This window comes from Strix uralensis, chromosome 32 (genome assembly GCF_047716275.1).
Source record: "Strix uralensis isolate ZFMK-TIS-50842 chromosome 32, bStrUra1, whole genome shotgun sequence".
Lineage (NCBI taxonomy): Eukaryota > Metazoa > Chordata > Aves > Strigiformes > Strigidae > Strix > Strix uralensis.
This window is the reverse complement of record NC_134003.1, coordinates 906,264-932,634: the sequence shown is the minus strand read 5'-3', so window position 1 is coordinate 932,634 and position 26,371 is coordinate 906,264. Positions and strand designations below refer to the sequence as shown.

Below are 26,371 nucleotides of genomic sequence, written 5' to 3'. Positions count from 1 at the left end.
AAACCAGTCTCAGCTGGGGGGATTGCACTAGAAAAGGGGGGGCACGGGGGGTTTACAAGGGGGTCACCACGGGCTGGCGCACCCCAGAGCCGCCTTCCCAAGGCCCCTTTTCCCAGCGATGCTTTTCCAGCTTTTCCCAAGCAAGAGCCTTGACTGATGCAAGTGGGTTTGTCTCCACCCAGGTTTCGGATAACTCCACCCGCCTCCTCCTCGCAGCTCCTCCTCCCAGTGCACAGCCCAGCTGGGATATAAGCAAGTCACTCAGACAACCAGGAGCAGCCGAGACAGCTGGGTGGGTGGCGTGGGACGCCGAGCTGTGACCTGTGCCGTGTCCTTCGCCTCGACGCCGGCCCCCATGGCGACGCCTTCGCAGAAGAGGAGCACCCGCAGCGGGACTTCGGGGACCCCCTTGTCCCCCACCCGCATCACTCGCTTGCAGGAGAAGGAGGACCTGCAGGAGCTCAATGACCGCTTGGCCGTCTACATCGACAAGGTGCGCTCGCTGGAGCTGGAGAACGCCGGCCTGCGGCTCCGCATCACCGAGTCGGAGGAGGTGGTGAGCCGCGAGGTCTCGGGCATCAAGGCTGCCTACGAGTCGGAGCTGGCGGATGCCCGCAAGACCTTGGATTCGGTGGCCAAGGAGAGAGCTCGGCTGCAGCTGGAGCTCAGCAAAGTCCGGGAGGAGCACAAGGAGCTGAAAGCCCGGTGAGTGCCCGGCGGGGGGACCGCGGTGCGACGGTCACTGTCGTCACGCTTGGCGGGGAGCCGGGGGGGGAGGAAGGAGCGACCTGGAGGAGGCAGGGAGAGGGGAAACCCGTGACCCGTCTGGGGCAGGAGTGTCTGTGGCAGGGACCGAGAGAGGAGGGAAGCTGTCCCAGCATTCCTGCTCTCCCTCCAAGCGCCATCTTTGGCCGGGATGCCCTTGGCCGGGGGGGATCTGGGGGCAGAACTGTGAAAACGCCGGGCTGGGGCTGAGGGGCCAAGCGCCAGGCTCCTGGGGAGGGTCTGTGCGACGCGGGGCAGGAGCGCTGGGCTGGCGGCCCCTCTGCCTTCGTCATCCTGGAGCTATTCCTAAACACGCTCCGGCGCAGACCGGGAAGCGGTGCCAGCCAGCTGGCTCTGTCCTGCCCACAGATCTCGCCTGCTCGTCCTATTTTCCTCTGCTGTCTTTGGCACCAGTTAAAGAACCTGCTCGGGTTTTGTTTGCCTTAACTCTCCCTGTGCCGAGCTGTTCCTGCTCTGTGGGGTCCCCTGCTCTGGGGCGAGCAATGCTCGGGCAACGCCTGCATCCCCTTTCCCATGGGCTGGCTTTGGGTGCTGTGCTCCAGGTCTGCTTTGAGGCTCAAATCCCCCCAGCCCCTTCCCACCAGGTTTATATCTTTTCCTTTCCTGACATGCCCACCTCGTCGCCACCTCCCTGCTGCCGCTGAGTGCCTCTACCCTCCCCTCCTCAGGACTGGGGCAGGTCCCCTGGGGACACGGGTCCCTGGCTGGTGTCACGCCGCAGGGACGGGCCGCTGGGCTTCCCCGCAGCCCTGTCACACTCAGCTCCCTGAGTCCCGCTCCACGGAAGGAGCGAGCGGGTCCCTTTCCGTCATCAGCTTTGGCTCAGGGCAGGATCCGGGCTGGGCGGTGGCAGGACAACCCCCTCTTCCTCCAGCTGATCTTTTGCCCCTTATTCTGGACGCCTTGTTTTGAGTCTGTACCAAATGAGGCTAAAATTAACTTCCTCAGAAGATGCCATAAATATTCTACCTACTGAGAAGGGAGTGAATGCGCAGCCTTTTACAGCTGTCTTTGAAAGCCGGGTGGTGTTTTATATTTAGCTTTCTATTTCCCGTGCGCTGCCGCGGCTCTGGCCTTAGATAAGGCGCCTTCGCTCGTCCCGCTCGCTGCAAGGCAGATCCCTCCTCGCCAGATCCCAAGGATCTGGGAGCTGGCAAGAGGAGGAGCTGAGCTGGCTACAGGCTTTTGCTGCTTTATGCAAACCCAGAACTATCTATCTTGGCCGGGATCTTTCAAGGGCTGGAAAAAATGCCCGGCCCGCAGCCGTCCCTGGCTGAGAGCTGCGTGCTGAGCCTGGAGCTGGCTGTGCTGCAGAGCAGTCCCTGCAAAAAAAAAAAAGATGTGTTAAGCTTTTCTCCTGCGACGGGCTGTGCTCCTGGAGCTTGTTGTGCTTGTTCCCTAGCGCTGACAGATCCCCCTGAAAAAGTGTTTTGACTCGAGGGGATTCCCAACAAGCAGGTATCGGTTTGGAGGTGGGTTTCAGTGGGGTTTCAGACTGCGGTTTTCTGAGAATGGGTGGTGAGCAGGGTTTCTGAAGGAGAGGGGTGTTTCGGTGTGTTGAGTTGTCTCTGAGTCACAGTTTGTGAGATGGAAGAGTGGCTCTGCCGAGGGAAGCTGATGCTGTTCATTCCTTACCTCTGGTGTGTCCCTGCTTTCGTGGGCAGCGGTATTGGGGCCACTTTCCAACCCCCAAAATCCTTGTGAAGGGGCCGCAGCTCATCACTGGGGACCTTCTGGATGAGGCAGAATTGCTCAAAGAGGGGCACAAATCATCTGCCAAGCCACGATGTTGCTCGCGGGGCTCTGTTTGTCCAGGGTACCCGGAATCTTTCGGGCATGGGGGAATGGGGCAGCCGCAAACCCGACCCTGCGGATGGGTCAGAGCCGGTGGGGGGTCGGGAAGGACCCGTGTGCCGCTGTCGTGGTGGAGCCATCGGTGCGGGCGTTGCTTCGCTCTCCACCATCCGGCTGGGCAGGGAGGTACCAGTCCTGCCGGCTCTGCCTGCCCACCCCGAGCCCCCGGGTCGACGCCTTGTCCCGGGCAGTTTCACTGACATTTTGGCCAATAAATAACTCAGCAGCTCGCTGCTCCCCTCGCTCTGGCCGGCAGCCCCCGGGGGAAGCGGTGGGTATCTCCCGCGGGGCAGCCGGTTCTGGGGCCGCGTTATCAGCACCCGCAGCCGCAGCCGGGGTTGTCTCGCCGGTGCAGAAGGGAGGGTGGGGGGGACTGGGGGTGTCTGGTTGTGGGCACGGTGCCCGGCGCTGGGCCCACCCCGGGAGGGAGAGGACCTGGGTGCTCCATCTGGGGTGTGGGAAGAGGTGCTGGCTAGAGGGGTGCAAACAGGGCACCAGTCTCACCAGCTGCTGACGCACTGGTGCAAGAGCTGTGTGGGTGGAGGAGGGTCAGCCTGGGGCAGAGCTGGGTCAAGGTGCAGGCAGCTGCCTGCCTTGTGCCTCCCACCACCCCTCTATTCCTGGCCGGCTGCTCTTCCCCTGGGGCTGGACCCTTCCCGAAGCGCCCAGCCCAGCTCCTCGCACCCGAGGACTCTCATCCCTGTGCAGCCTGCTGCTGGCTGTGCCCCAGGGCGAGGGACCCGCTCCGGGCACCACTGCCTGGCCCTGTGCCACGCGTGTCCCCAGCCCCTGGGCTTCCCCGTGGGCTCCCCAGCCCTGTGTGGCCACTGGCTCTGCCAGAGCCACATTTGAGGCGGAGCAGAGGGTGCGGTGAGGGTGGCTGGTGACTCAGGGGTGCTGGCAGCACTGAGCATTGTCTCCTCCCAGACCCTGGGGAGAGCCGGGACCAGCCTGAGATGCTCCTGTCCCAGCTGTCCCTGACCTGCCATCCCCAGTGAGGGGCAGACGGGTGGTTTTGGGGGGGCACAGGCTCCAGCACAGCTCTGGGCTGCTGCGGAGAGCTGCTCTGCACCCTGGTCCTGCCCATCGCCCCCTCTCCATGAGCTGGCTCCTGACTCAACGGGGTGAAAACAGGAGCCGTAGCCCTTGTCTTGCTCCGCTGAGGATTCACCTCATCCCAGATCCTCGAGGCACGGCTGTTTGTCAGCACGAGCGAGCCCCAGTTTGAGGGTGCAGGGTGTATGGATACGGCCCTCGGGCACCTTCATCCCCATGAGAGGAGCCCCGAGGGGGTTCCCAGCGCCCCGCTCCCGTGGGCAAGGGGTGACTGTGCTGTGGCCAGCTCCCTCCTCCGAAACAGGAACCAGGCCCTCGTTAGCAGCGCGGCTGATGAGCGATGGCTTCCTGAATTGCAGCCCCTAACCCAATTAAGCTGGTGCCTTGGCAGCGCCTCTTCCTCCCCAGGCCCACGTCTCATCCCTGGCCCTAATGAGGAAAAATCTCCTGTTTTCCAAAGGTCGGTGTGGGTGTGGGGGGGGACATCTCCAAGGGCAGAGCAAAGGAGGCATCAGCGAGGCTGCCAGGAAGGCTGGGGTGAACCCCACAGCAATTCCCCATCCCAGGTCGATCTTGCCCTGTGCTGGGGTTGAGCAACGACCTTCCAGGAAGGAGCAGGTAAATGAGACCCGTTTACTGAGAAAAATTTAAAAAAAAAAAAAAAGGAAAAAAAAAAAAGCCTCCTTGCCACGGGGCAGGGCGCTGCTTTTCTGCCGCCTTTAGCAGCAATGTGCTCGTGCTGGAACATTTGCGTGGGGGAGAAACCTCAGGCTCCTGGGCTGTTTCCCCCCCTCTGTCTTGTAGAAACCCTGCCAGGGAAGGAACGGTTTGGCTCTGCGGAGGCTTTGCCCTTTTGGAGCAAACAAAGAACAGCTTGTGCAGCCGGGTGCTGCTTTGGGGGAGCAGGCAGTGTGGAACCAGGACCCCCCATGCCCCTCGGGGACCCTCTTAAACACGCTGCCCTGAGTCTCCAGCGCTCTGGACAGATTTATTTTCCGCCGACCCGGCAGCTCGGGGTGGCTCAACACGCCTGCCCTGCGCTGACAGACCCTGCGGCAAAAACCCCATTTCTTCGAGGCTGAGGTTTTTGTTAGCCCCTGGCTATTTCTCTGCAGGGGTATTTCTTGTCTGTGCAAACTCTCAGCCCCCCTTTTTCCCCAGCTGCCCAAGCAGGACGATCTCAGGCCCCAGGAAAAGGCTCCAGCACTTTTGTTTCGTGGCTCGGCCGCGTTCGCTGGCACCTTCCAGATGTGAGCGTTACCCCGTCCTGCTGCAGGGCTGGGCCGTCACCTCGCTGCCTGGTGTGTGCTCAGGGATGAGGGGAACAAGAGGAAATCCTGCTGCCTGAAACATTGTTTTTAGGATAGGATCCACCCTGGCAATTGAAGGACCTTACCCTCAGAGCTCAGGGATTAAAGAGAAGCAATTGCAGAGGGAAATGGGGCTTGTTTTGGTGTGGGAGCGCATCCATCCCCAAACGGTGCCTAGCACAGCGCGTCCCGGCCTGCCCTGGCCACGCTTGCTGCCACAAGTGTTTTTCAGCCTCACACACATCACTTCAGCTGTCTGAGTCCCATTAACACTTAAACTTCAGAGCCCAGCCGAAGCGAGAGCCGTGCCCGGTGCAGCACTCGGCAGAGGCGTGTGAAGAAGGTGCCACGGCCAGGGTGGGACATGCCAGACTGCTGCCAGCTCCTTATTTTGCTAAATTTGTGCCCTTTGGGAGCTGCAGTTTCCTTCCTTGCTGCTGGCAGCGGGGCTGGGAGGAAGCTACCGGAGTTCTCCCCTTGGCCCTGGCCAAAATGGGGGCTGGAGGAGGCGCTGGGAAGCATCAGCCCAGCGGATTCTGGCTGGGCTGCCCCGGGGCAGAGCTGGGAATCGCCTCCCGCTCTCCTGCCACCAGCTACGTTGCCCGTTTCCCCGTTCTGTCTGTTTGTGTGACTTTGCTGAGCCTGTTCCCCTGCGACTGCCTCGGCGTGTTCCCCGACAGCCAAGGCCTGTGAAACCTGTATCTGTCCGCAGCTGCCGTCAAGTCACCCGCAGCCCCTCACCGGGGTGTCGGGGCTGGGTGCCCACCTGTCTCCGCTCCCTTCCCCTCCCTGCCGAGGGTTGAATAGCCCCAGTGTGAAGCTGAACAACTGCAAGGGGCTGGCACGGTCCCCCCGCCCCGCTCGGCGCGGCGGCAGCTGCAGCCCCGTGCACCCGGCTCCCGGCCATCCCGCAGCCCCGTTTCGGTGTGCCAAGGGGGGTTGTGGCACGTCCATGAGCCCCACGGTGCAAATTGGGGCTGTGGGTATTCAGGAGAGCCAAAGGGAGTGGAACTTGCTTGAGGAAGTGCATTGAACCAAGCCCGCAGAGATGCCACAAAACCAGACTGGGGTTAGGACACCTCCGTTCCTGAGCGGTGCTGAGTCAGCGTCGCCCGTTGTCGATCGTAAACCAATTTCCTTTCCATGATGAAGGTGAAGGCGCCTGTGGCTGTGGTTATCCTCCAAGCTGTCACCAGCCACGATGCTTTCTTTCTACCTTCCCATGTTTAGAGCCAGGAGATGCGATAGAAACAGGGACAAAGTTCCCCAACAGCCCGCGCAGTTTGCTCAGGGAATGCCCCGCTGCCTGGACTTTACCCCGCTTAATTACAGGGCTGCACCACCGCACGTATCGGCGCCGTGTCCGTGCCGAGAGGTGATGGAGCCGGGGCTGGGAGCAAACAACAGCTCTTCTGAAGCTTTTGAATTTTTGCATCGGGGCTGCGAGTGGCTCAGAAGCACTTCTGTAGGAGAGTTTCTGATAGCGGAGGTCTCTCAACCCTCTTGGACAAAAGCCACCTCCAGCCACTTGCTCTGGCTCCTGCTTCCAACATCCGCGTCCTCCTGCCACCCAGCTCAGTGCCCCCAGCCCTGGCTGAGCAAAGCTTGGCGTCTCCCTGCCGCAGTAGAGGTAGTGCCAATTTGTTAGGGTTTTATTTAATAACAGTTCAGCGATGCGCTTTCTCCGTTAAAGCCCCAGTTCTGAGTCATGTGAGCCCAAAACAAAAGTCCACGCTCTTGACATGGATGTGTAAGTAACATGTGGCCTTCAAAGGAGTGGGAGCCCAAAGGATTCTTGGCTTTAGCGCTCACGGGCACCCGACTGTTTTCCAGCACTGGGGGTGGCCAGTTGCCCCATTGCAGCTCCCAGTTCCCCACTGGGAAGAGCCACTTGTCCCTCTCTCCGTGCAATACGGTGGCTCTGCGCTTGCTGGTGGCTCTGGGGAGGGCTCTGGATCCAGCCCTGGCTGAGCTCGCAAAGCTTTTGCATCCCAGTGGTGAAGCAGGCGTGAATGGTGGCAATGAAACCTCCGTGCCACTCTCCATGGGTTTTTTAATGCCTGTCCCCCTCCGTGGGGACGGGGGGGGTGTTGCTGTGGGGCAGGAGAAGGAGGATCGGAGACCTGCAGCGGAGCATGAGCAGGGAGATGAGTCACGCTCAGCTGCATGACTTGGGGCTGGAGCAGGGTGCGGCCGCGGCGGGGCCGTGCTTCGACACATCTTAGGGAGGCCCCGGCCGCTCCGGCAGCCACGCTCGCCTGCCCCTTCCTTCCTGGTGTGACGGGTGCTCCCAGATAACCCCCTCCCCGGCAGCATCTGTGGGGTGCAAGGATGCCCCCCCCGCAGGGCACCGTGCCACGCTCGCTCCCCCAGTCATCTCCCCACAGCCCTGCGGGCACTGGGAAAAATTAGGGAGAGTTTTGTAAAGCTGAACCTTCCTGCCATGGGCTTTAGGGGGGAAGCAGAGTGCTGGGGAGGGCAGATTTGCTCCTTGGCATCATGGTTTTGCAGACTGGGTTGCACCCGGAGCCCCCGTTCGCAGGGCAGAGACCTGTGGCATGTGTGTCCCAGCTAGCAAGCGGCGCCGCTTTTGGCAACCCAGCGCAAAAAGCTGCCGGGCTGGGGCTTGCCCTGTGGCGAGTGGATAGACTAGATATTAGGAAGTATTTAGATTGGATATTAGGAAGGATTTCTTTGCAGAAGGGGCTGTTGGGCGTTGGAATGGGCTGCCCAGGGCAGGGGGGGAGTCCCCATCCCTGGAGGGGTTGAAGAGTCGGGTTGAGCCAGCGCTGAGGGATCTGGTGGAGTTGGGAACGGTCAGGGTGAGGTTCATGGTGGGGCTGGAGGAGCTTCAAGGGCTTTTCCAACCCAGATGAGTCTGGGATTCTGTGAGTGCTGTGAGGGCACGTGGGGCTGAGCAGGAGGGAGGTAGTGGGGAGGCCGAAGGCTGTTGTGTGGCCCTGTTTGCAGGTGATTCCGTGCATGCAGCGACTGGGGTTAAATTGCACTTTCTAGGGATGCCGCGTTGCAGCCCTCGCTGGTGGGGAAGTGGTTATTTCCTGCACGCGCACCGAGCCGCTCCGGGCTTCGTCCTGGCACAGTACGTGCGGGCAGGGAGAGCAGGCAGAGGTGTGCTGGGAGCATCTGCTGTGCTGGCAGAGCTCAGCAAAACACCGGCACTCATCTTCCCCGCTGCCCATCCCTGCGCCGAGCTGCGTTTTCCCAACGGCGTCGCCGTCAGAGCCGGCCTGGCAGCCACCCTGACAGCGCCGGTGCAGCCGGGAGCTCGCGGTGACTCACGCCGGCGGCCGAAGTGGGCAAACAACCTGCGTGCAAACAAACCTTGCAGCAATGTAAACACCTCGCCTGCCTTTATCTGCGCTCAGAGCCGGGATAGCAAACCCTTTTGTTCCCAGGAAGATGGGTGGCAGCTGCATCCAACAATCCCCTGCTTTGTTCCTTAAGCAAATTTTGCTGCCTGTAAGCTTTGTGTACCCAGATTTATAGAAAATGGGGTGGGATGGTGCTGCTGGAGAGGTAAGAGGAGACCTTGAGCTTGCTCCCTGTTTTGCCTCGCTTGGGACACAGAATCACAGAATCACTCAGGTTGGAAAAGCCCCTCGGGATCAGCGAGTCCAACCCTCAGCCCGACTCTACAAAGCTCTCCCCTACCCCACATCCCCCCACAGCTCATCCAAACGGCCCTTAAACACCCCCAGGGGTGGGGACTCCACCCCCTCCCTGGGCAGCCTATTCCACTCTCTGACCACTCTTTCTGGGAAACATTTTTCCCTCCTGTCCAGCCTGACCCTCCCCTGTTGCAGTTTCAAGCCGTTCCCTCTCGTTCTGTCACTAATTCCCTGGGAGCAGAGACCAGCACCAACCTCTCCACAACGTCCTTTCAGGGAGCTGCAGAGAGTGATGAGGTCTCCCCTCCCCTTCTCCTCCTCACACTGAACAGCCCCAGCTCCTTCCATCGCTCCTCACAGGATTTATTCTCCAGGCCCTTCCCCACCTCGTTGCCCTCCTCTGCCCTCGCTCCAGCCCCTCGAGATCTCTCTCGGATTGAGGTGCCCAAAACTGGACACAACCCTCCAGGTGTGGCCTCACCAGTGCAGAGCACAGGGGGACTGTCACCTCCCTGCTTCTGCTGGCCACACTATTTCTAATCCAAGCCAGGATGCCGTGGGCTTTCTTCTTTCACTGCTGGCTCATGGTCCTCCCTGCCTTGTCCCGTTTTGCCCAGGGACCCCGTTCCCAGCCGTAACACAGCAAGCACTGCCCAGGCTGCATCTTTCTCCCCGCAGCGTAGCCAGGACAGCGATGCCCCCACAACCTCCTCACTGCTTTCCATCACCCCACTTAGGGGCTGCAGAGCTTTGCATTCCGGGACGCCGTCAGACCGCACGTGTGTGCAGAGGGAAAGGAGGCCACCGCCACATTTGCATGGTGGCAACGTGTTTCCTCGCTCCTGGGGCTGGGATTTGCATCCCTGCTCCTTCTCTGCTGCCCCAAGTCCTGGCTGCATCACCAGCTGCCAGGTCCCAGCAAAACACGACCTTAACGACTGTTTTTCCCCTCCTGCCCCAATGCTCCAAGTCCCGAAGACGTGATTCATATGAGCGACTCAGCTCACTGTTTTTAACTGCTTTTGTAAGGCCACCCCCACCATGTCAAATCCCCCCGGAACCCCTGGGAACCTGCACTTTGGCTTCATCCTTTAAGGTGGTGTTTTATAGGCTTTGCCTTTCTGCTTCACCAAGAGAAGGATGCGTTCAAGTCGTTCTAATATTCTGGGATTTCTATGGAAATGCAACACTAGGAGTCATTTAAGGTGAAAAAAAAAATAATTTACATACAAAACATCCCATAAAGTTGGAACCCAGTTGTTGCAAAAACTGGAATTTACTGTGGCGGAGTAAGATAGTCAAGACTGAGCAAAATCCCTTAAATTTCATTCAGTCCAAAATGTGGATGTTGTGGGAATATTTGTCCATTATGTTAAAGATATGAAACCACATTTGTCATCAGTGTGAATGTTCACAGAATTGCGACAAATACTTTGGATTTCCTTAGTCTCGCCTCTTCCCAAAGGCAAAACGGAGGCTTAAGCGTTAAACAGGCTTTTATGTTACACACGACACTGCAAATTGTTAGTAAATTGTGGTTGGAAAAACAAGTTTTCTTCCTGTGCCTTTTCCACTGAAACCTCGTCCTCAGGAGGTGGAAAGTGAGCAACGTGGAAGGTGTATTCACATATTTGAGCTATGTCTAAAAAAATTGTCTTTCCAGCACAATTCCAGTCTTTTCAGAGAGTTCCTTTTTCCTGATGAAGGACATTATTGCTTTAATCTATATTTAAGATGGTTTAAGCCCAGGCCATCAAGTGCTTGTAGATAACCTGATTCAAAATCTGCGGGAAGCCACCAAAAAGCAGGCTGGAATGTTCATAATAAATGATTTTGGGTCATGCCGAGCTTGGGCTGCGAGTGGGGATTGATCTGTGTTTGATTGTGGTTTTTCAAGCAGTTGAGATGTTCAGGTTTTTAAAGTCTTCTGCGATTTTTTTTTTTTTTCAATCAAAAATGTGGATTTTGCAAGCGAGGAACCAGCCCTCCCTCTGGAAACCCCAGGGTAAGCCGATCCCCTCGGCACCTGCGGAGACAAAAACATTGGCCGGGTTTTTTCCTGTGCGCCCTGCAGACAAATTGCCAAGCTCTGCGGCTCTGGGGACAAACCTGGGGCTGGATCAGTTTTGCTAAATCAAGTTTCAGCTGGTGGTATGTAGTCCCAGCCTGGAGGCCTGGGTCTCTGCTTGTTCCAGGTAGCCCAGGGGTTTGGTGGCGAAGAGAATCCATCAGGAAATTCTGCCCTCGTTTTGCTCGCTCGTCCCCGAGGCTCAGCCACGAGCCGTGCTGGGCTCTGCCCGCTCCTGGCACCGCTGGCTTCCAGCCACCGATGCTCACTTGCCCTTTCCCAGCTCTTTGCATCCTCTTTGCATCTGCCTTCTGCGGCTTGCTGCACCCTGGAAAAATCCAGGGCAGCTGTGAGAGGGGGTTTTGCAGGCAGCAAGCACCGGCAGACCTGGTGGGAAGTTGTTCTGCCCGCTGCACGCCGGGGCACAGGTCTGTGGAGAATAAATCCTGCCCCTTGTCTGTGCAGACACAGACATGTATGCCTGATAGAAACCTCACCCCCAAAAGCGCAGCGTGGGCAGTGGAAAGCAAAGTTCCATCCGTTCCCCCCTCGACTCCTACATGGGAGCCGGCAAAACCCCCTTTTCCAGCTATAAAACCCCTCTGGTAACACAGAACCACAGAATCACTCAGGTTGGAAAAGCCCCTCGGGATCAGCGAGTCCAACCCTCAGCCCGACTCTACAAAGCTCTCCCCTACCCCACATCCCCCCACAGCTCATCCAAACGGCCCTTAAACACCCCCAGGGGTGGGGACTCCACCCCCTCCCTGGGCAGCCTATTCCACTCTCTGACCACTCTCTCTGGGAAACATTTTTCCCTCCTGTCCAGCCTGACCCTCCCCTGTTGCAGTTTCAAGCCATTCCCTCTCGTTCTGTCACTAATTCCCTGGGAGCAGAGACCAGCACCAACCTCTCCACAACGTCCTTTCAGGGAGCTGCAGAGAGTGATGAGGTCTCCCCTCCCCTTCTCCTCCTCACACTGAACATCCCAGCTCCTTCCATCGCTCCTCACAGGATTTATTCTCCAGCCCCTTCCCCAGCTCGTTGCCCTCCTCTGCCCTCGCTCCAGCCCCTCGAGATCTCTCTCGGATTGAGGTGCCCAAAACTGGACACAACCCTCCAGGTGTGGCCTCACCAGTGCAGAGCACAGGGGGACTGTCACCTCCCTGCTTCTGCTGGCCACACTATTTCTAATACAAGCCAGGATGCCGTGGGCTTTCTTGGCCACCTGGGCTCACAGCTGGCTCATGGTCAGCTGCTTGTCAATGAGAACCCCCAGACCCTTCTCTTCCAGAAAGGAAGAAAATATACCATCTGCCCTTCAAAACCACAGAGCCCTCCTGTTACTAGGGGGGACTCAGCCCAAACAGTGACGTCACTTGGTGACTTGGGATTTCCATTTCGAGCCGCTGGCCAAGGCTGGGATGAGTCACCAGCACTGGCGTGACAGCCCAGGGACGGGGAGCGACACCGGGGCTCCCCAGTCAGCACAGGGTGCGTGAGGCTTTTTAATATACTATTTATTCTCTGAAAACATGTCTCTGGCTTTTAAGCAGTGAGGGGGGCCCGTTGGTCCGCGCCGTGGCCATGTGCATCGATTTGTTGCAGTGCTGATGAAGCCTAATTGCTTTTCCCATCATGAGAGGCGAGGCTCCGGGGAGACGGCGCATGGGCGCGGGGTGTTTGCTCTGGCGTATCCAGCAAAAGGAGAAAAGCTCCTGAAAGGCTTCGTGAGGGAATATTTGTAGCCAATTCCTGGTGGTACCTGCTGTGATCAGGTCCAGTCACGCTGGGCCTTGTATGTGCCTGCAAGTCCCGGCGAGGCTCCTGGGGATGGGGTTTTTGTACCAGCACCGGCGTGGCCAGCAGGGACAGGGAAGGGATGTGACCCCTGGGCTCGGCACTGGGGAGGCCGCCCCTCGATGAGTGGGTTCAGTTTTGGGCCCCTCACTCCAAAAAGGCCATTGAATGACTCGAGCGTGTCCAGAGAAGGGCAACGGAGCTGGTGCAGGGTCTGGAGCACAGGTCTGATGGGGAGCGGCTGAGGGACCTGGGGGGGTTTAGTGTGGAGAAGAGGAGGCTGAGGGGAGACCTCCTGGCCCTCTGCAACTCCCTGAAAGGAGGGTGCAGAGAGGGGGGAGGAGTCTCTTGAGCCAAGGACCCAGCGCCAGACCAAGAGGGAATGGCCTCAAGCTGCGCCAGGGCAGGGTCAGACTGGCTCTTAGGAAGGATTTCTTTGCAGAAGGGGCTGTTGGGCGTTGGAATGGGCTGCCCAGGGCAGGGGGGGAGTCCCCATCCCTGGAGGGGTTGAAGAGTCGGGTTGAGCCAGCGCTGAGGGATGTGGTGGAGTTGGGATCTGTCAGTGCTGGGTTAACGGTTGGGCTAGATGATCTTCAAGGTCCCTTCCAACCCAGATGATTCTGTGATTCTGTTTGTGGAGGGACAGGAATGACTAAAACTTTGGGAACCCCAGGCTGAGGGGTCCCTTTGCATCCCTGTGAAACGCTCGTTTCTGGTTCCCAGTGAAGCAGCAGTTTTGGTTTGTTTTTAGGATGCAAGGAAAGGCCAGATCCCAATTCCAGGAGTGGGAAGCCCAGCTCTTAGTCGATGCCAACAAGCTGTTCTCGCTCCGCTGGGGCCCCGTGGAGCTAAACAAGCCCCTCAGCCCCAGGGACGAGCGTGCCAGGAGCGTGCGGCACCAACCCTGGCACCAGGAAGGGGCTTTGGCACAGCCGCTGCTGGAGGGCGGGGGCTGTTTCCGTGCATCCTTGAGCACCGCCAGCACTGGCATCCCCTGGCTGCCATTTGGCAGCGGTTTTGGTGCCTAACAGGATGCTGGCTCCGTACAGATGTTGTCCTCGCTATACATCGGGCTGCCTATTTACAGCTCCCCTGCTAGGAGACCGGCCTGTGTTTATCCTGGTGATTTGGCAAAGGCGCAGCGGCACAGATGAGTCAGGAGCTGGGACAAGCTGCTTTGCCACATTCCCATTGCCCCACTGCGGAGGTTTTCTCAAGACCGCCCTTCCTCGCGCTGTCCCTGCTGCTTGTCCTGGGGGTCCTGGTCCCTGGGGCGGGGGAGCCATCCCTGGGGTGAGGGAGTGATCAATGGGGTGAGGGAGTGATCCCTGGGGTGAGGGAGTGATCCATGGGATGGGGGAGTGATCCCTGGGGTGGGGGAGTGATCCGTGGGATGGGGGAGTGATCCCTGGGTTGGGGGGAGCAATCCCTAGGGCAGGAGAAGCAATCCCTGGATTGGGGGAAGTGATCCCTGGAATGGGGGGAACGATCCCTGGGGTGGGGGAGTGATCCCTGGAATGGGGGAAGTGATCCCTGGGTTGGGGGAAGCGATCCCTGGGGTGGGGAGAGCGATCCCTGGGGTGGGGGGAGCGATCCCTGGGATGGGGGAAGTGATCCCTGGAATGGGGGGAGCGATCCCTGGGATGGGGGAAGTGATCCCTGGAATGGGGAGAGCGATCCCTGGGGTGGGGGGAGCGATCCCTGGGGTGGGGGAAGTGATCCCTGGGTTGGGGGAAGCAATCCCTGGGATGGGGGAGTGATCCCTGGAATGGGGGGAGCGATCCCTGGGGTGTGGGGAGCGATCCCTGGGGTGGGGAGAGCGATCCCTGGGGTGGGGGGAGCGATCCCTAGGACCAATCCCTGGTGCTGGAGGCAGCGCAGCGCAAAGCAGCAAGGCCAAGGTGGGGCAGAGCAGGTTTTCTGGGTCGTCCCAGCAATCAGATCCCTCATAAACCTCCTTGGGCACATGATGCCTCTCTTACCTCAGTTTCCCAAGCCGTAAACATGTCGTAAAGTCTTTGCTGGGGTCGTGTTTCCCCAGTCCTGTGGCAGGGCTGCGGGGGAGCAGGCTGGTGTGTCACCCGGCTCCGTGCCAGCCAGGTGAGAAAGAAACCTGGGGACGTGCAGAAAGATTTCGAGATGGGGCGTGAGCCTGCGAGCTCCCCTGACTTGGCACCTTCTCTGGGGTAGGGCAGCTGCGATTTGGAGGCTGGGAAGGAGGGGAACGCCTGTTTCTCCACTGGCTCCACCACCCCGTTGATCCCCTTCCATCCCGCGGGAGCCGCCTCGTGCTGCAGAAATGGCTCGTGGTGATCAGGGGCAGGGTGAAACCAAAGGGTGTTTCCTAAAATGCATCTAGTGGGTTTTGGCTTCTTGGAGAGGGTTGGCACCTTTCTGCCAGCCTGGCGGGGCACGTGCCCAAAGCTGCTCGCCTCCCGTGAGCTCCGACGGCTCCGGCCTGTCACAGCTTTTCCAGAGGGAGAGCCCAGAATGCGCCAGATTTCTGGGATTTTGGGGCAGAGCGAAGGGAAGCAAGAGCAGATCCTGGGCGCTGCCCTGCGGGGCTGTCCCTGAACCTTCTGCAGGGACTGTGCACCCTGAGGGTCTTCAGCCCCGGCCCCTTTTGAAGCCACCGTGTCAGCTTTGCAGGCTCCTTTCTGTGTCTGTGCCGAGTACAGTCAGAGCAGCTCCAACTTTCCATTAACATTTGGATTTTCTGGCAGCTCAGCTGCAATTTTCTTTTTTTTTTTTTTTTCCTCCTTCCTGCTTTTAAAAGCTAAAAATAAAACGTCTTGAGGCCCCTTTTCCCTCCATCTTTTCTCTTGAGACGTTTATTTCTTGAGGATTTGGTGCCTCTGTTGTGTTTTCTCCTCTTGGCTTCGATAAATGCTTGTTTTTTACACCCGACTCTGCCAGCACAGGGGATCCAATCCTGTGGGACGCTGAGCCCTTGTCCCCTGGCTGCAGGCACGCAGCCCTTCAGCGTGGGTCTGTGCTTCCCTTTTGGCTGTCAGAGGATTTGGGATCTTTTAGGCTCTGAACAGGCAGGATGGAGAGACCAGTGAAACCCTCCGGGGAGGAGGAGGAGGAGGAAGGTCCCTGTTCGTCCCCTCGCTGAGGGAAGTGGGAACAACGCAGCTGCCATGAAAGTTTTTATTTTTAGCCCAGCGCCAGCTGGAGCCCGGGAGGCTGCAGGGGAAATAAAAGCAGGACCCAACGGGAGGGGAAAACTCAAAGCCTGGCTGGGCTGGAACAGGGACCACAGGGGTTTGCGTGGACGGGTGGGCACAAGGGTGGGAGAGGACTTGCCTGTGTGCCGGAATCTCATCTGGTGGCTGCTGCGTTCGGGGTCGGGGCTGTGTTTTGAAGGCCCGTGGGTGGAGATGCTCAGGTTGCAGTGAGCTGTGTAAGACCTCTGGACTTACCAGAGGAAAGGACAGGACAGGACAGGGTCTGTCTCACCTCCGTCCTTCCAGCAGAACTGCTCCCAAGCTCAGCCCCGCCACGGCCGCTGCAGCCCAGCCGGAGAGCTCTGAGCTGCCGTCTCTGCTCCTCCCCAGTGTAACCCAGAGCTCAGCACCGGAGGCTTTTAAGGAAAAGAGATTTGTCCTTGAGTCTTCTGGGATTTACCATTTTCTAGGCATCAATGTGTTTTGCCTAGAGCCTGGATCCCTCCAGCCCCTGGAGAGGGCGAATCTGTCACTTATAAATGGCACTGGTGTCCCCCAAAGAGTCAGAGGCTCCAGGATGTGCCTGAACACTGCACGTGCCACGAACCCCATCCCAAAGAGCCAGTGACCCCCCCAGCTGTACCCCTGCAGCCGACACAGCGAGCAAAGAGCTACGGAAGCAAAACACCAAGGGCAGGATCTTCTCGGAGTGGTTAACTCGGTCGAGGACAGCGGGATTAAACCCTGCCAGCAGTGCTGGGGTGGCCACGCTGGCTGCAACAGCGAGTTGCTGTCAGATGGGAAAACTCAGCCTCAAATGTTGCTTGCAATGAGGCGAGGAGGCTCCGGATCGGCTCCCGGATGGCATTTTTGTCCTATGAGTCACTGGCATGAAAGGAGCGTGTTGCATGGGAAGGACCCGCCGGCGTGGCGGTTGGGCGGCCGGCTCCGGCAAAGCGGGATTCCCCACAAAAAGGGGGCGAATCGAGTCCAGCAGGGCCCGACGCGGTGTGAATATCTCTGAACAACGTCTCTGTGCTGGCTCAGGTCAGAAAGCAGAAAGAAAGGCAGGAAAATCTGCTGTTGGCCAAGCAAGGAGCTTCCCACCCACGTGCAAGTCTGATCCCTGCTCGTCCCGGGGTCCCTGTGCGCAGGAGGGGCGGCAGCACCTCCTCGGCGTCTCGCTGCCGACGTTCCCCGTCCTGCCCCGGGGCTGGATCCTGCAGCTGGGACGGGCTGAGCGCCGTCTGTGCCCCGAGCCCCTCCCTTGGTATTTTTTACCCATGATCTAATGGCGCGGGTGCGCGCTCACCGCCCCAGGAATGTGCCCCACGCGCCGGCACACGGCCAGCGCTCGCCCACGGCCGAGGGGCCACCGCAGCTGGCGCCAGTCCCCGGGCACGTCCTGCCTCCACGAGTCCTACACCCGATTTTGAGGGCGGTGGGGTGACAATCTGTGTCCTGAGCTGACAGCGCGAGCCAGCCCGGTGCTGACGGCCCCAGAAAGTGCATTGGGTCTTGTCTTTTTATAGGGCCTACCAAAATAGCGTCAGGTTGTGTTTTGGTGGGTTTAGTCGGATCAGGTTCCCTGGTCACACAGCGATGCGTCTCGGGTCTGCTGCTTCTAAGAAATGGCCTTGACCTGCTGTTGGAGGGTTTAAAAAGCAAGGAGGGAATGGAGGCACGGAACGGCAGTGCTGGAGGCTGAGCCCAGCCTGGGGGGCCGGCACCACTGCTCTGCACCCGCCGGGGGACGGCGGTGGCCTGAGCTCGTGGCGAGGTGTGTCCACGCCTGGACAGCCCCCGGCCCGGCTCATCGCCCGCTGCCCTCCGTCCGCTCCAGGGAGAGGCACCAGCCTCCCAGCGCTGGGAAAGGCGTCGAGGGTTTCTCTGCCCGGCTGCTGCCTTGGTTGGGCAACTCTGGCTACGGGGCAACTCTGGCTACAGGGCAGCTCTGGCCATGGGGCAACTCTGGCTATGGAGCAGCTCTGACCATGGGGCAACTCTGGCTATGGGGCAGCTGTGGCTAAGGGGCAACTCTGGCCATGGAGCAGCTCTGGCTACGGGGCAGCTCTGGCTATGGGGCAACTCTGGCTATGGGACAACTTTGGCTACAGGGCAGCTCTGGCTACGGGACAACTCTGGCTACGGGGCAGCTCTGGCCATGGGGCAACTCTGGCTATGGGGCAACTCTGGCTATGGGGCAGCTCTGACCATGGGGCAACTCTGGCTATGGGGCAGCTCTGGCCATGGGGCAACTCTGGCTACGGGGCAGCTCTGACCATAGGGCAACTCTGGCTATGGGGCAGCTCTGGCCATGGGGCAACTCTGGCTACGGGGCAGCTCTGGCCATGGGGCAACTCTGGCTATGGGGCAGCTCTGGCTATGGGGCAGCTCTGGCCATGGGGCAACTCTGGCTACGGGGCAGCTCTGGCCATGGGGCAACTCTGGCTATGGGGCAGCTCTGGCTATGGGGCAGCTCTGGCCATGGGGCAACTCTGGCTACGGGGCAGCTCTGGCTATGGGGCAGCTCTGGCCATGGGGCAACTCTGGCTATGGAGCAGCTCTGGCTATGGGGCAACTCTGGCTACGGGGCAGCTCTGGCCATGGGGCAACTCTGGCTATGGGGCAGCTCTGGCTACGGGGCAACTCTGGCCATGGGGCAACTCTGGCCATGGGGCAACTCTGGCTATGGAGCAGCTCTGGCTATGGGGCAACTCTGGCTACGGGGCTCCTGCACCCCCCAGCACCCTTGCTCCTCCCCAGCTGTCACTGCCCCATACGGCCCCGTGCCGCACTGTGCTACACTGCAACACTGCTCTGCACCGTGCCACCGTGCTCCACCGTATCACACCATCCCGCACCGTGCCACGCCACGCCGTGGTGTGCCATGTCACACTACACTGCCACACGACACCATGCTGCCCTGTGCCACACCACGCCATGTCACGCTACGGTGTCACACCATGCTATGCTGTGTCACGCTGCACCGTGCTGTGCCATGCCATGCTGTGCTGTGCCACACCACGCCGCACACTGCCACACCGCGCAGTGTCACGCCACGCCATGCTGTGCCATGCCGTGCCACACTGGGCCACACCACGCCGTGTCACACCAGGCTGTGTCATGCCACACCACACCGCGCTGTGCCTCTCCAGCATGGGCTGGGCTGTCCTGACCTCTAGCAGTGCAGCCACCGTGGGTGTGTGTGTCACACGTGGACATTACAGCCCTGAGACGCCTCCTGCTCACCCAGTCCTTCCCAGCCCTTTCTGTTTCCCAGTATCAAACCAGTGCTGGCCACGCCAGGTGGCCGGGACCTACTGGTTCCTTGTCAGGTGGGTGTTGGGTACAACCCTGCGGCTCTTTCAGGTGATCAGAGAAGTTCAGACGTGGTGCTTGGGGTGGGGGTGTGGGGTGCATCGTGTGGTCTCTCCCCGCCGTGCCACTCATCTGTGCCATCCCGGTTGCAGGAATGCCAAGAAGGAAGGGGACCTGCTGACTGCCCAGGCGCGGCTCAAGGATGTGGAGGCTTTGCTTAACTCCAAGGAGGCTGCGCTCTCCACAGCCCTGGGCGAGAAGCGGAATCTGGAGAATGAAGTGCGGGACCTGAGGGCACAGGTGGCCAAGGTGAGTGGTGACAACCCTGTCCCCAAATGCCTCAGGGACCCCCCAGGTCCCCGCTGTGACAGGGGATTGGGGGGCAGAGGCACAGCTGGGTGGTGGGTCCCTGTGAGCGTCCTTCTTCATCCCCCGCAGCTGGAAAGCGCCTTGAGCGAAGCCAAGAAGCAGCTGCAGGATGAGATGCTGCGTCGCGTGGACGCCGAGAACCGGCTGCAGACGCTGAAGGAAGAGCTTGAATTCCAGAAAAACATTTACAGTGAGGTGAGGCGCGACGTGCCGCTGCGGTGCCGGGCTCGCTTGGGATTGCGTCGTGTCCCCATCCCCAAAGCCCATCCCACCCCGAGGTGACACTGTGTCCTCTGACCCGTCACCAGGAGCTGCGGGAGACCAAGCGCCGCCACGAGACCCGGCTGGTGGAGATCGACAACGGGCGGCAGCGGGAGTTTGAGAGCAAACTCTCTGAAGCCTTGCAGGAGCTGCGGAGCCAGCACGAAGCCCAGATCAGGCTTTACAAGGAGGAACTGGAGAAGACCTACGGGGCAAAGGTGAGCAGCACCCGCACGCGACCGTCCCCTTCCCCGCCCCGATGGGCAGAGGGTGCTGAGGACGTTAACCCACCCACCCTGTCCTCCAGCTGGAGAATGCCAAGCAGTCAGCCGAGAGGAACAGCAACATGGTGGGTGCTGCCCACGAGGAGCTGCAGCAAACCCGCATCCGCATCGACAACCTCTCATCTGAGGTCAGCCAGCTGCAGAAGCAGGTGAGTCAGGACCAAGGGATTCCCCCTGGATGTCCACCCCTGGGGATGGTCTCCTCCTGGTGGAGCAGCCACCCTCACCTTCCCTCACACAATCACAGAATCATCATCAAGGTTGGAAAAGACCTTGAAGATGATCCAGTCCAACCATTAACCTCACACTGACCGTTAGTCCAACCATTAACCTCACGCTGACCTCTCCACACAGTTGGCTGCCAAGGAGGCGAAGCTGCACGATTTGGAGGATATTTTGGCCAGGGAACGAGAGACCAACCGGCGCCTGCTCTCCGACAAGGAGCGGGAGATGGCCGAGATGCGGGCGCGCATGCAGCAGCAGCTGGACGAGTACCAGGAGCTGCTGGACATCAAGTTGGCTCTGGACATGGAGATCAACGCCTACCGCAAGCTGCTGGAGGGCGAGGAGGAGCGGTGAGCACAGGGCGCCGCGCCCAAGGGGCTGTGTGGGTCCCAGCCCTCGTGTGCTCGCTGACTCCATCTCACCTTCTCCTCCTGCCCAGGCTGAGGCTGTCCCCCAGCCCTTCCTCCCACAAAGGTGCCTCCCGTAGCCACTTGTCCACCCCGGGCTCCTCCAAGAAGAGGAAGCTGGAGGACAGCGAGAGTCGGACCAGCTTCTCCCACCACGCCAGGACAAGCGGCCGCGTCGGCGTGGAGGAGGTGGACTTGGAGGGCAGATTCGTCCGTCTCAGGAATAAGTCCAACGAGGTGCGTTTGCCTTCGGGAAGGATCCCTGGGATCCCTGGGGGTGGTGTAGCTCAGCCCCACTTCACCCCACAGGCAGGAGGTGAACGAGGACAAGCTGGGGAGGAACGGGGGGGTCTCAGGGTTGCTGCTCTCTCTCCCACAGGACCAGGCGATGGGGAACTGGCAGATCAAGCGACAAAATGGAGACGACCCCCCCATCACCTATCGCTTCCCCCCAAAGTTCACTCTGAAGGCTGGCCAGGTGGTGACGGTGAGTCCCTGCCCGGGGAAGGATCCAGCCGAGATCCTAAACCCATCCAGGCCATCGGTGACGCGGAGCGGTTGGAGCCTGGGGACAGACCCGCAGACCCAAAACGTTGCTTTTCTCTGTGCTTTTCTCCCTAGATCTGGGCCTCAGGGGCTGGGGCGACCCATAGCCCCCCCAGCAATGTGGTGTGGAAAGCCCAGAGCAGCTGGGGCTCCGGGGACAGCCTGCGCACTGCCCTGATCAACTCCAACGGGGAGGTGAGAGCCCGACGGCAGCACCAGCTCGGGGCACGGGGGGGTCGGCAGACATCAACCCCCCCCAACTCCTTTCCTGTCCCCCCGCAGGAGGTGGCCATGAGGAAACTGGTCCGCACCGTGATCATCAACGATGAGGATGAGGATGAGGATGAGGATGAAGTTAACATCCACCACCGCCACCACCACGTGAGTACCGTGCTGGGGAAGGCGCCGGGCCCAGGGGGTCCGTCATGGGGATGCTGGGAGAGCTGGGGGCCGGTCCCAGTCAGGGCGGGAGGCAGCTCAGCATCACACAGGATCAGGCCTTATGGGAGAGGGCAGTTGGGAGGCTGCTGTGGAAACAACTACACGGGAGAAGCCAACAGACCTGGAGAAGATTACTGCTTAGAAAAAAAGCTCTGGAGACCTTCACAGAATCCTCTCGGTTGGAAAAAACCTTGAAGATCACCTAGTCCAACCGTTAACCTAACATTGAGAGTTCTCAACTACACCTTGCTGGAAGCCATCTCCAACCCTGCACAACCTTGACCTGCTGCGAAAAGGGCTGGAGGAGCTGGGCGGGAGGCTGAGCTGGTACCTCGCATCGCTTGGAGGTGGAGGACGGGATGGTGAGAAGTTGATGGACACTTCTCCACAGCAGCTGCTCCATCCTCTTCACAGGGGTGATGGAACAAATCCAGAGGTGACTTTATCCTTCCTCTCAGCCCATCGTTCCCCTCACAGAGCTGAAATACGCACCAGGAAGAGAAGCGGGCAGAGAGCAGGCAGAATGCCAGGAGTAGAGCTGCAACCACTTCTCCCCATATCAAAGAAAACATCCCTGCCTGCAGCCCAGGAGCCCCCTCAGCCCGTCAGCAAAGAGAGATCTGTCCTCCCCATGAGATGCCCGCAGGAATCATGCACGGAGAGACACCGCCACTGCCACGCTGTGCCTCAACGCTGGCGAAAAATCTGCTGGATGCCGCTCCCCGGAGCTCTGCGTGACAGGAGCAGGATGGGGCGTCCATCATCCACTTTCCTTCGAGTTCTCGGGATCTGAAGAGCCACGCCGAGACGGATATCGACTGTCCCTGGACGGAGGAGCCAAGCTCCCGTGGGCCAGTGCTGCCCATTCAGCTGGGGGCTGAATCCTTTCCAAGAGCGATTTTCCTGCTGGAAAGCAGCAGCTTGCGCTCTCCCAGGCAGCGAGGAAGAGGATGCTCTTAGATAAGCACAGGAGGAGCACAGTTAGGATGTCTCTGGTGTGCTGAGAGCCCAGGGTGCAAGGACGGGGCAGCAGGGCTAGTTCACCCGTCTGCAATGTGCCAGCCCCAGTAATTTGGGGTTATAAATATCATGATAATAATATTTTATTATTTTTAAACCACGTGATAGAGAGGATGGGGGGAGTGTGAACCCTCTTTGAAGACTAACTGGAAGAGTCCTCCTGGGTCACACCGTGGTCCTCAGGGCAGGGTGCTCAAGGCAGAAGATGCTCGGGCAGGTGTTCAAGGTCACAGAATCACACAGAACCACAGAATCACTCAGGTTGGAAAAGCCCCTCGGGATCAGCGAGTCCAACCCTCAGCCCGACTCTACAAAGCTCTCCCCTACCCCACATCCCCCCACAGCTCATCCAAACGGCCCTTAAACACCCCCAGGGGTGGGGACTCCACCCCCTCCCTGGGCAGCCTATTCCACTCTCTGACCACTCTCTCTGAAAAATTTTTTCCTCCTGTCCAGTCTGAACCTCCCGTGTTGCAATTTAAAGCCGTTCCCTCTTGTTGTTTGTCACCCCCCCCCCCCCGCCATCTAGGGCAGCTGCGGTGGCTCTGGGGACCCCGGTGAATACAACCTCCGCTCACGCACGGTGGTCTGTGGCACATGTGGCCAGCCGGCCGACAAGTCGGGCAGCCAGAACGCCGGCATCAACACCGTGTCCTCGGGCTCATCCACCTCCAGCGTGACCGTCACCCGCAGCTACCGCAGCATTGGTGACTCTGGCATCGGCCTTGGGGAGAGCCTGGTGACCAGGAACTACCTCCTGGGGAACTCCAGCCCCCGTAGGCAGGTCAGTGCCATTTCCACACCCCAGCTCCAGGCTGTCCCTGCGCTGCTGGGTCTCCACCCTCTCCCTGCTTCATCCTTTCCCAACAAGGGACCACTGCAGGGGTGCCTTCCCCTCTTTCACAGAATCCCAGAATCATCTGGGTTGGAAAAGCCCTTGAAGCTCCTCCAGTCCCACCATGAACCTCACCCTGACCGTTCCCAACTCCACCAGATCCCTCAGCGCTGGCTCAACCCGACTCTTCAACCCCTCCAGGGATGGGGACTCCCCCCCTGCCCTGGGCAGCCCATTCCAACGCCCAACAACCCCTTCTGCAAAGAAATCCTTCCTAAGAGCCAGTCTGACCCTGCCCTGGCGCAGCTTGAGGCCATTCCCTCTTGGCCTGCCGCTGGGTCCTTGGCTCAAGAGACTCCTCCCCCCTCTCTGCACCCTCCTTTCAGGGAGTTGCAGAGGGCCAGGAGGTCTCCCCTCAGCCTCCTCTTCTCCACACTAAACCCCCCCAGGTCCCTCAGCCGCTCCCCATCAGACCTGTGCTCCAGACCCTGCACCAGCTCCGTTGCCCTTCTCTGGACACGCTCGAGTCATTCAATGGCCTTTTTGGAGCAAGGGGCCCTCTCCTCTCCTCCTCTCTGCTTTTCCTCTTGCCCCGGGCACCTTCGGGCTTGCACAAGCCTCTTTGCAAGGGGATGGTGGAGTCTGAGAGGGGTTGGAGCAGGAGGTGTCTGTAGCATCTCCCCACCCATCCCACGCTCGGCCCTTTTGGCAGCCCCAGCGCATCCCTCACCCTCGGCAGCTCTCGTTCCACTGCTGCCCAGCATTATTCATGCTGGTAACTTGAATATTTCAGCACTTGAATATTAATACCCTCGATATTAGTCAGTGTTATTCCCCTCATATATTACTGCTAATTCTCAAATTTCTGACTTCAGTGCTATAAATACCCAAGCCAGGGGGCATTTATTATACCCCAAGGGCCAGGGCGGACGAGAGCCAGGGGCCCACACTGGGCATCCAGAGGGTCCCGCTTGGACATTGCTGCCTCCTTCGCAGCCAGAGCAAATGGATGGTAACACTGGGCTGTATTAATTTTCTTCTTTTTCTTTTTTTCCTCCCAGGCTCAGGCTGTGCAAAACTGCAGCATCATGTAACTCGGTGGCACCATTCCTGTGTTTCCTGGCCATCTCGAGCTAGTTTCTTCCCAAAGCAAAAGAAATCTTTTCCTTTAAAAAGATGGTATCAAAAACCAAGGTTGGGTTTTTTTGTTTTCTATAGCAGAAATTTTATATATATATATATTAAAAATGCTAAAAGATGCTTTGATTTTTTTTTTTTGTAAAGAAAAAATCTATTTCTATAAAAAAAAACCAAACAAAAAAAAGCTTTTCAGCTTCAAAATTTTTTTAAAACTTCAGCCAAAGACACCGAGGAATTATGTTTACCAAACAGCCATGCAGAAGGAGATTGTAGTTTAATAGCTCTTTAGATTATCACTTTTTTGCCAAAGCTTTTTATATAGGACTGGGAGAAGCAAAGCCACCCCCATGGGAGCCGCGCGCGTCGCGGCGGCAGGAGCGGCTCCGCAGCGGTGCTGGGGCCCAGGCTGAGCTGAGAGCCCCGATGCTGTTGCGGATCACCCTGACTGCGCTGGTGGGCACGTGCGGTGGAGGGTTGCTGCCTCAAGCACCTTTGCGACCCTTTTTTTTCTCTTTTTTTTTGGGATCTGAACCCAAAATTCCGTGCTGGCGTGGGGGGCTCCTGGCAGCTTGCGGGTGATGCCCCATGTCTCTCCGCGGCCGTGCGGGCATTCGCCCCCTTCCCAGCCCCTTGCCCACGTGCGCTCCCATCACTCCACGTACTGTATTTCCCAGCCGAGGCACCTCTTGCCCTTGGGGTTTTTCTTTTTTTTTGTTGTTTTTTAAGCAGCCGAGTTGTGCCTTAGCCGAGGCAGGGGCCACTCCGGAGCAGGGCTGGGAGCCCCGCAGGACCCCGCACGGCACTGAGGGGAGATGGAGTAGGGGAAGTGAAAACCCACCGGAGCTGCATCCCGGGACCACATGGATTTGGTGGATGGGGTGATGGACCTCACTCCCGCAGGCTCGGACCCAGCGGGACCCCCCCCTTGCACCCCCTCTTTGGGGGCTGCCGCATCCAGTGGGGTTCACCCCTGTTTTTCTCGCCTGCGGTTGGTTGGGCTCTTCTCTGGTGGCAGGAGTTCAGGAGCCCATTTCAGGGCAGGATGAGGCCAAGGATGCTTAGTCCAGGATAGGGCTGGTTTGCCAGGAAGGCAGTGAGGAAGTTTTTTCATTTGGCTGAGGGAGATTTTGGGGTCTGGCACGGGCAGCTCCCCTCTCCGCAAGGGTCCACCCAGCCGTTGATGGAGATTTCAGCTTTTTGCCTCGATCGGGGAATGCCCACAGCACCCCCTGCCTCGAGTGCAGCCCGGGGGCAGGATCAGGCCCCCAGGACAAGCCCCCCCCACTCCGGCGGGATCTGGTGAGACTGCGTATGTATCTGTGCTTGCAAAGCTTCTGTATTACTGCCTGTATTTCCTTCCAGAATCAATACAGCCAAACCTTTCCCACCCCGTGTGCTGTCGTCATTCCTGTCCTGGGGTGGGGGCTGGAGGGGGGCTTGGCTGCACCCCAGCTTGACGCTCGCTTTTGGCCTGGGGGGGCGGGGGGGGGGAATGGAATCTCTTTTAGCCCCGCAGCTGGGGCTGGGGGTCAGCACCCTGCCATGGGTGGGGAAAGCGGGGTGGCTCCCTGCACCCTGGCTCACCCAGGAGGGTGCCCGGGGTCCTTGTGGGGCCAGGAGCCCCCCGAACCTGGGCAGTGATGCAAAGAGGGGCTGGCAGGGAGGGGATAGAATCTGGGGGGGGAGATGGAATTTGGGGGGGAGAGCTCAGAGATTTCCCCCCCCCGATGTTTTGGGGAGCAGACATCCCCCTGGATGGGATGGGCTGAGGGGGTGCAGAACCTGAGTGAGCCCCTGAGTGCAGGTTTGCTCCTAGAACGGGGACCCCCCTTGTCCCCCCTCCCCGGGC

At 59.3% G+C, this 26,371-nt stretch overlaps 1 protein-coding gene across 2 annotated transcripts; it reads left to right on the top strand.

Annotated features, from left to right (window-relative positions):
• The first annotated feature begins 239 nt into the window (after window positions 1-239).
• Window positions 240-25,909, top strand: LMNA (lamin A/C). 2 transcript variants are annotated; one of them, XM_074853070.1, is made up of 12 exons: window positions 240-705; window positions 19,147-19,303; window positions 19,433-19,558; window positions 19,672-19,842; window positions 19,932-20,057; window positions 20,263-20,483; window positions 20,573-20,777; window positions 20,920-21,027; window positions 21,162-21,281; window positions 21,369-21,467; window positions 23,077-23,331; window positions 24,444-25,909. In XM_074853070.1, the coding sequence occupies exons 1-12, from the start codon at window positions 356-358 to the stop codon at window positions 24,474-24,476; spliced, it is 1,971 nt and encodes a 656-aa protein (XP_074709171.1). In that variant the 5' UTR covers window positions 240-355; the 3' UTR covers window positions 24,477-25,909. The 2 variants fall into 2 exon arrangements, with proteins under 2 accessions (XP_074709171.1, XP_074709172.1); XM_074853071.1 differs by lacking the exon at window positions 240-705 and adding an exon at window positions 2,136-2,244.
• The last annotated feature ends 462 nt before the right edge of the window (window positions 25,910-26,371 follow it).